At 19.3% G+C, this 9,947-nt stretch overlaps 2 protein-coding genes across 8 annotated transcripts; one reads left to right on the top strand and one right to left on the bottom strand.

Annotated features, from left to right (window-relative positions):
• The first annotated feature begins 2 nt into the window (after positions 1-2).
• Positions 3-7,167, top strand: eIF3j (eukaryotic translation initiation factor 3 subunit J). Its single transcript, XM_003689752.4, has 7 exons — positions 3-212; positions 3,388-3,528; positions 3,620-3,702; positions 4,296-4,409; positions 4,643-4,781; positions 6,443-6,607; positions 6,898-7,167. The coding sequence occupies exons 2-7, from the start codon at positions 3,513-3,515 to the stop codon at positions 7,089-7,091; spliced, it is 711 nt and encodes a 236-aa protein (XP_003689800.1). The 5' UTR covers positions 3-212; positions 3,388-3,512; the 3' UTR covers positions 7,092-7,167.
• LOC100870087 (uncharacterized) lies at positions 371-3,837 on the bottom strand. 7 transcript variants are annotated; one of them, XM_086915936.1, is made up of 5 exons: positions 3,294-3,837; positions 2,446-2,668; positions 1,971-2,151; positions 954-1,865; positions 371-805 (listed from the first exon to the last, which is right to left on the bottom strand). In XM_086915936.1, the coding sequence occupies exons 3-5, from the start codon at positions 2,145-2,147 to the stop codon at positions 797-799; spliced, it is 1,098 nt and encodes a 365-aa protein (XP_086772062.1). In that variant the 5' UTR covers positions 2,148-2,151; positions 2,446-2,668; positions 3,294-3,837; the 3' UTR covers positions 371-796. The 7 variants fall into 7 exon arrangements, with proteins under 7 accessions (XP_086772062.1, XP_086772064.1, XP_086772061.1 ...); XM_086915938.1 differs by having other exon boundaries at positions 371-802; XM_086915935.1 differs by having other exon boundaries at positions 2,751-3,393.
• Positions 7,168-9,947: the final 2,780 nt, after the last annotated feature.

The following is a 9,947-nucleotide window of genomic DNA, read 5'->3' as shown; positions in this document are numbered from 1 at the left end:
ATAGTAATAGAACTTAGAAATAGAATTGCATAGAGCAATGAATATTCTATTATATATTGTTTGATGAGATCCTCTCTATCTTACTCTAACAGTACATAAAAATAGAACCATTATTTTTTTCTTCTTTTCTTAAGTTTCATTAATTACTATGAGTTTCTTTCATTTTTTTAATAGTCGTACTTCGGTAATGCTGCTGACAACTCAGTTTAGAGGTTTGGATTGCTAATCAAAAATTTTAGGATTGAATTTTGAATGGATTTTTTCACATTTTTTTTCGCATTTATAATAATAATTATAAATAAATTTATTGCACATTAGAAATAATTTGTCACTATAAAAAAAATAATTTATATCATTATAGTAAATGCAATTTTTTTAACCTGTTTTATTGATCATATTTTTATTCATATTCATTAATAACAAAAATATAATAAAAACACAATATAATAACAAATCAAGTATGTAAAAACAAAAAATCACATATTGTTGTTTAATAATTATAAAAAAAAATTTGTGAAAACTATACATATGTAGTTTCATTAATTCTTTTAACTATTTGTTATTGATTCAAATATAAGTATATATTTGAAAGGTTTAAGGAAAAATAGAATAGGAAAAAAAATTATAAGCAAATTAACATTGTTAAGATATTCTTACGTATTGTTAAGTAAGCATTGTTAAAGTATTTTCTAATCTTCATCATAACCATAGACATGAGAATTTCCATTATCTTCCAATTTTATTTTATTCAAAAAAGAGTTATAAGCTATAGTGAATCCTCTTCCAGTACTAATTTTCATTCCTTCTGTAAAAATATTTGCTGCTATTCTTGATTTTAAATAAATGCTATTTTGAGATTCAATTTTATTTTGTTTATGCAAGTTTAATTGAAGATTATTATTTTTTCCATAGTTTGTTTGCATTTCAGAATTATTTTTTCGAGAAATACATACCTTTGTTTTAAAATCAGTCTTCACTTCTAAAATATTTTTTTTAATCTTAGAAATATTTTGAGATGATATAGCTATATTACTTTCTTCTTCAGAAATATTTTCTTTTTCTTCTTCGTCAGAAATATTTTTCAAAATTAAATTTTCTTTTTTTGATAAACTACTATCTATATCTATAGAAATTCTATTTAATTTAGAAATGTTTTGAGATAATGTAACTACATTGTTTTTTTCTTCAAAAACATTTTTTTTTTCTTCTTCGTCAAAAATACTTTTCAAAATTAAATTTTCTTTTTTTGAAGAATTATTACCTATTTCTACAGAAATTTTGTTTACCTTAGATATGTTTTGAAATGATGTTTGAAATGATGCAGCTACATTATTTCCTTCTTTAGAAATATTTTCTTTTTCTTCTTCATCAGAAATATTTTTTGAAATTAAATTCTCTTTTTTTGAAGAATTATAGCTATTATCTATATCTATAGAAACTTTATTTAGTTTAGAAATAAGATAATTAGTAAGATCTTGATTACATAATATTGCCTTAGGTAATTGTTTAGGAGCTTTTAATGGTTCATCAAAGTCAGTTTTCTGTTTTATAATACTTATTTTACTATCATCATTGCTTATGTTACTATTATTTTCAAGAAACAATATTCTATCTCTTTCAAGTTGCCGAAATTCTTTTTTTTCTGATCTTGACATAGCAATTGGTAATCTAATTATATTTTTATCTTCTGTTTGTTTTACTGGATTATATGTTGGATTATTTCCAGACCAGTCTTCGTTAGATATATTTGGTTGTACATTACATGCATCTTCTAATGAAATTATTCCAATATCTTGCTCATCTTGCCCAAGTACATATTGCTCACATATTACATTTGCTCTAGATGTACACATTGAAAGATGATGCTATAAAAAAAGAAAAATTTTTTAATTCTTAAATATGAAATTCAATTATATTGATTGAAAAACTATCTAACTAAACTATCTTAAAATATATTTAATTTAATTTACCTCATATTCTTCTGGTTCTAATAAATGTGATGAATTAAATTCACAATTAATTTTAGTATCTTTAATACATTTTTCATATTGTTTACTACATTTTGTGAGGTGTATTTGAAAGCGAGACTTTAAAATTCGATGTGATTTGTTATATGGGCATGTAACATAAGCCTCAAAGTCATTCATTTTTCTATAAAAAATAGAATAAGAACAAAAAAAGTAAAATATATATTTTTAAATATGCATTTTTTAATACTAATATTTTAAATTTTATACTTTGTCTTTTATATTTTCTTCTGTCATTAAACTAATTTACAAAATAACTTATAAAAATACTAAAAGATATAAAATTTTATATAATGATTCATGTTAAAAAAATCAGAACTAAAAAAATTAATCAGAAAATCAAAATCGAGTTTTTATATTAACAACGAAATTTATTTATATTCAAATATGTAAAAGATTTGTATTTTCTAAATCTTACATTTCAAATTAACATAAAATATTGTTTGTGTCAATATTCTTGTGATAATTACAATTATTTAAAAATTCATAGTCAATAATATTCTATACTTATAATTTATTCATTGTATTAAATCGCACATAATTCACACAATTCGCACAACCATTAGAACTTGTACAGATATTGCGGCACAAATATTTACATCATATATATACAATAGTTAACAGAATGTTTCAATAACGTCCTAAAAGAAAAAAAAAATTATTTAAATTTGTAACTAACTTATATATGTATCTCTTATCAAATATAAAACAATTTATATATACCTTATTAAATATTATAGTTCAAATAACTTATCTAGATTTAAGAATTTTAATTAAATTTATTTATTAAATTTCTATCAAATTACATAAAAAATAGATCTTATGATTACATAAAATATTTTATTTTACTATTACTTTTAAATATCAATTTAATTGAATTTTAAATATTTTTAAAGCAAATCATATTGTGATAAAATATTGTAACAATATTTAATAACAACAAATATTACATATTAATTTTATAAAATTTAGGTTTTTAATAAAATGAATAAAATAAATAAATGAAAGTAATAAATAATTATTATAATATTAATAAATAATCAATAAATAATTATAAAAAATAAATTTCTACGTGTTTTAGAATTTATAACCTTATCATTGAAGTTTTTTTTTATTTTACAAAAAAAGAAAAAATAAGTAATAGTAATCTCCTTTTTTTAAGTAAATCTTTTTTTACTAAAAATTATTCGATTATTATTATACATATTCATTATTTTTACAATATTTATTTTCATCATAAAAATTAAGAAAGCAATAGTTATTTACTTTAAATAATTTTGTTTGATATTCGTTTGAACATGGAGTATCCAATCTTGAACGTATGTAATTTGAGTTTCACCACCACTATCTTGCAAAAAAGGCACACGCTTTCCTCGCGCAGTATGGCTCGCTTGATTCCAGTCGTGATCTGTTCGACCACGTTAGTTCGAAGAGATTTTGTTTCATTTATAAACGAAATCGTGTGCAAATAATCCAAAATACACCATGGATGATGAGTGGGGTATGTGTAAATTAATTTTTCGTCATTTAATTATTAAGTGGCTCCATGTTTTCTCGAAACTATGAAACCATTTTAACCTTCAACTTTACAGATGTCGAAAACGCTGAAGCGAAATTCGACCTCGCTATTAGATCCAACAAGTGGGAGGGTGAAGACGAAGACGAAGATGTCAAGGTTCTGTCTTACTGACTTTCCATTTTAATTTTGCATAAATTGTTTAAAATATGTTATTATATGACAAATCATAAGTATGGTTAACCTTTCATAAAACTAATCAACGTGAGTCGAATAACGTGATAATTGATTATTGTTGATTGGTTATTGTCTTTGAATCTAAATTGATTAATAATTAATACAGATAAAATGGAATTGTAATTATTTTTTTATAATTAGTAATTATTAGTTTTTAATTTATTATGTTATGTAGTTATTATTATTAATATTTTACGTATAATTGTAAATCGAATTTTATACATTGAAAAATTGATTAAATTTATTTTAATTTTAAAATAACATCATAAATATATGCATAGTATTTAAATAGTATAATATAATTGTTAATTAATTAATTAATTTTATAAAATAAAATAAAATTTAATTGCAATATTTAAAATCATAAAATTTAAATTTAAATTATTTTAATAATTAATTTAATAATTAATTAATCCTTATAAGATTAAAATACATTAAGTATTTTATATAATACATTAAATATATTAAAAAGGATTAAATGTTTGTACAATAATTTAAAAAAAATGAATTAACAGGATAGTTGGGAAGATGTTGAAGAAGAAAAGAAAGATGTAGAAAAACCTGCAGAAGTGCCTAAAGCTAAGCCAAAGCCAAAGAAAGCTTTGGCAGAAAGAATTGAAGAACGTGAGGTATAATTTTTTTTTTTTATTAAATTATTTCATTTAATAAAATTATTTGATTTATATTTTTTTGTTTAGTATTCTATTTATATATTCTATATTCATATTCTACTTATACAAATGCAAATTTTGTTGTTTATTCAATTCTTTATTTGAATTTATATTCTGACATATTTTGATATTTATTTTATATAATATCATTATTATATCATTACAAATATCATTAATTTTTTTAATTATAGAAAAAGGCAAGAGCAGAGGCAGAGAGAAAAGCTAAAGAAAAAGAGGAAGCATTAACACCTGAGGAAAGGAGAGCAGAACAATTAAGACGTCAAAGGCTCCAAGAAGAAGCTGATCTACGTCTTGCCATGGAAACTTTCGGTTTGTCCAACCTTGTTGATTTTTCTCATCGCAAGCCGCACAAAACTGAGAAGAAATGACTTCACTAAAAACTTCTACTTATTAACTCTTTGCACTCCTATTTTCATTTGAATAATTTATGAAACTACATAGTCACTTTTCATCAATAATGTGATAAGTTGATAAAAGTATTAAATTTAGTATTTTACTTACAAGAGATTAGAAAGTGTGTATTAATTTATTTTTTAAGTATTTGATTTTGCTATTGCAAATCTATTATCTTTTCTGTAATTTTATATGAAACTGAAAGATAAAAGAAAATTATAGAAAAGTATATTAACCTATAAATTTAAATATAAGTATTTTATTTTTATTTTTATTTTTAAAATTTAAATACAAGTTGCAAAATTTGTAATAATATTTTTTTTTATGAATCTTTAACTTTAATATTTAATTCTATTAATTATTTGTAGAAATTAATATTTTTTAAATTGAAAAATTACATTTAAATTTAAATTTTTTAACTTAATTCTATATTTTTATAAATTCATAAATTTTATATTTTTTAAATGCATTTTATTTTTATCATAATTTAAAAAATTTTTTCAAAAATAAATATCAAATATTATAATATTAAATATTTAATAGTTGGAACGCAAAGAGTTGATTTCATATTCATGTCTTAATAAAAGTTTTTATTAATTTTATTTTATTTTAAAGCTTTAATTTTCATAAATTTATATATAGTATATTTGTCAAAATCAAAATATTTACTGTGTAACTTTTAAGTACATTCCATCTAGCAAAGTAATTATATACATATAATGTAAATTGTCTAACAGTTTTTTCATTTTTACAAGAATGATATTAAGTATTTTTTTATATAAATTAATATTAGTATATAAAATAATTATAAAAAATTCTGAATCTATATTTAGAGTATATAATTATTTAATCTTAATCTTATTATTGTAAAGATTAATAAAATTCGGGACACATTCAAAGTTTTAAATGTTATACATGTTTATTATTGCAATTGCAATAATTACATGTTAATTATTAATTTTTTTAAATCTTACTTTTTCTAATTTAAATTCAATTAAGAATATTAACTTGATGTCAGGAACTGTACCAGAAGTGTAAATCATGTACTTCATTAATCAGTTAATATAATTTTTGAGGAAAATCCAAAATTGTTATTGTATAAAAAATAAACATTTCTATTTCATGAAAAAATAATGCAGACGTGTCTTATTTATCAACATTGATTTCCTGTACCGTTCCTGATAAATATTTATTCAACAAATTTTAACAATAAATTATATACTAATGATTGATATGATGTATGTTCAATTTTTTAAAAGATTTAAAAATCTCTATTAATTATAATATAAAAATTTATATAATTCAATTTATAAATCTTTTTGTTTAGAGAATATTTATTTAAAAGTAACATTTTCATATCAATCTTTAAATATTAATCAATTTTTGTATTTTTATTTTATTTTAATTTGAGTAATTAAATTTATATACAAATATTTTTTGTATATAATTATATATTTGTATATTGTATTAATACATTATTTAATTACTTTTTACATTTGTAATCAAAATATAAAAAATATAATAAATATATTAATATATGTTTATATTTATTTTATTAATTCTCTTTTCTATTTTAGGTGTGACTGAAGAATCTGTGTTGAGTTTGGATACCACAGTACCTAACACAAAAGAAGAATTTGAGCAGTATGGAAGTGTACTTACACAAAAGCTGAACCAATTTGCTAAACATTCTGAGTTTCCTCCATTTGGAGAAGAACTTATTAAATCTGTTGCTCTTAATTGTAAGTATATTATAAAAATAAATCATAACATTTACATAATTGTATATATATAATAAAATAAATAATAAATAACATAAATTCTATAGAAATTTAAAAAAAAATTATATTTTAATGATTAATACATTTACTTTTTTATTATAAATGAATATTAAACAAATTAATACATTTTAATAAAACAATTTATATATTATATTTTAATAACAATTTATTATTTAATATATTATATATTTATATTTTTTGATATAATAGTTTTGTATTTAATTATAAAATTTCATTGCTCTTTTTTACAGTACCCTCATCACATTTGAAGAAAGTTAAAACATTGGTCGATAATTTGTTGATTGAAAAGCAAAGAATCGAAAAAGCAGAAAAGGCGAAAAAGAACAAGGGCAAGGGAAAAGCAAAATTGAAAATTGAAGGTGACAACACTCTTTTGAGCGAATACGGCGACTATGTTTACGATGATTACGACGATTTCATGTAGCGACCTTTTCATCTCATATTCTTATTATTCCCTAATTCCTTTTCTAGTCGCCTAAATACACGCAGATGGTTATTAACATTTTTTGAAATTTTATATCCTTTATTCTCTCTTTACATTTAAATTTTCAATCTCTTTATTTTTAAGTATTGGTTAGAGGTTGCAATCTTAAATATTTTTTTCTTAGAATTTCATATTATATATATGTGTGTGTGTACACACCACACACACACACACACACACACACACACACACACACACACACACACACACACACACACCCGGCCAAATAATGTGTATAAGCGAATACAGAGTAAATCCTTATAAAAAAAAAATTTTTATTTTTTTATCGAGGCTTCAAAAAAATCAAATTTGAAAATTTTTTTAGTACAAATAAAATTTATTTTCAATTAGATATGAATGAATTATTAATAAAGTTATTCTACGTGAAATAAAATTATTTTACGTAAATATAAGCAAAAAACAGAATAAAATTATATTGTTTAAATTCTTTTTTTTTAATTTAAAAATTAAGAAATCGTATAATTAACAAATTAGTTTCTTCGAAAACTAAAGATTATTATAAAATTAATTTACATTTTTTGCATATTTTTATATAATAATATATTAAAATAAACTTTTTATTAATAATTTATTTGAATCTAATTGGAAATTAATCAATTTCACTTATATTCAAAAAATTTTCAAACTCGATTTTGTTGAAAACGAATAAAAATCTCGAATAAAAAAATTTTATTCTATTTTTTTTTTATAAAGAATCATCCTACTTGTATATATTATTTGACCAGATCATATATATATATACATATATGTATATATACATATCATTATGTATGTTTATATATATGTTATATGTAGTATATATATGTTATATATATACGTATATATATAAAACGTTAAAAAATACAATAATAATAACAATTTTAACATAGAATTTTAAAGAAAACTTAGAATTAGAGAAATACTTATTCTATTGATTTAAACTATTAATAATTTGAAAAAGTCAATAATTTTCAAATGTATGCGAAAACATATTTAGTCACATTTATTGTACTAATTTATAAACCAATTTTTAATTAATTAATATAAATTTATATATTGATTCAAAATTTTAATATCGAAAAAATATAATACTGATATCATTAATGAAATTATAATATAAAACGAATGAATTAATAAAACAATAGGATAATTTGTTGATTGAAGGATTTATTCTTCAAAACAAATTTTATGTGTCAGTAATGCATTCACGGAATTGTGCAAAGAAATTATTTAATTTTATATCAATGATTACATATAATTGCTCTTTTTATAATACATGATTATTTATAATACTTTATACTTTATAGAAGTGATTTTTTTTTTTAATTGAAATCTTTAACATAAAATGTGAAGAAAATTAGAAATTTGATTTAATGATACCTTTTATTAAGTTTTTCATTACATGAATGGAAGATACGCATAATGAAATGAAAACATCACATACATTAATTAAATTAAAAATTCTATTCAAACATGAAGGAATTTTTTATATTTAAAACTATCTTATAGAATTTTTTATCTTTACCACAGTAAAACTAAGAGAATATCGTTTATTTTAATAAACTAAGAACATTTTTTTTTTTCGTAATTTAATTTATTAATAAATTCTTTATATTTTAAATTAAATTATATGCATGCATTTTTTATATATCTATTTGATTTTGATTACAATAAAATTTTGATTACAAAATTTTTATTAAACAGATCATTTTTCTTAGTTTTATTGCAACAATATAATAATTTTTAGTAACATTTTTTTATAACATTAAATAAATAATACAGTAAATCTTATTTTCATTGTGGTAAACAATTTTACTACAATCAATTTATTAATTTCATTACAATAAGTATGTTTTCAAGTATACACAAAGTTATTTTTTAAATTTATAATAATATGACATATTTTATTTCGATATTCGATTATATAATTCGATAGTAAAACTAAAACTAAATTTAAACAAATTAATTAGCAGAAAAATGGTACATGTATTTTAAAAATAATCAATATTACTTAATTTATGTTTTTCAACTGAAATTGAAAACAAATTTCTTAAAAAAAATTACATTTTTAAATATATAATAGGAAAATATCACTATAAAATAATTTTTTTAATTTTTAAAAAATATTGAAAAGTTTAATCTAAGTAACTGTAATGTAATAAAAATCATCTCAAAATTATTTAATAAAAAATATTTTTAAAATTAATTAATTAAATTATCATTGTAATGCATTTCTTAAATAAAATACTTATTTTTAATAATTATATATATTAAATTATATATTTTATGATATTTATCACATGCAGATTTTTGATTTTTAAATTTAAAAACAAATCATTTTTTTTAAGTGCCATTAAATAAAATTTTTTAAAATGATTTATAATATGTCATTATAATATTCATTATAATGATATCAATAATTCAATAATGTCAATAATTATATAGAAATAGTAATATAAAAAAACTTACAACAAATTCAATAATATCAGAATTTAGTTATTTAAGGACTAATGTTAAATTAATTATAATACTAAAAAAAATCATTAATTCCAAAATTTTTATTTCTTAAAATTATTTTAATATTAAATTCTGAAATTTTAATTATTAAAAAATTCAAATCTTTTGTAAACTAATTTATTATTATACTGTTTAATTTATTATTTACTTATTTTCATAAATATAATTTAACATTTAACTTGTTTTAATTTATTTATATTTTATATAAATTTTTAGATTAGCATTTATCAACATTTACAAGAACAATACATATCAATTATAAATTGCATATTAAATTAT

The sequence above is a fragment of the Apis florea genome, unplaced genomic scaffold, assembly GCF_048593485.1.
Source record: "Apis florea isolate Af1SG1 unplaced genomic scaffold, ASM4859348v1 contig_3798_pilon, whole genome shotgun sequence".
Classification (NCBI taxonomy): Eukaryota; Metazoa; Arthropoda; class Insecta; order Hymenoptera; family Apidae; genus Apis; species Apis florea.
The sequence above is the reverse complement of the archived record's forward strand: the minus strand, read 5'-3'. Positions and strand labels throughout refer to the sequence as shown.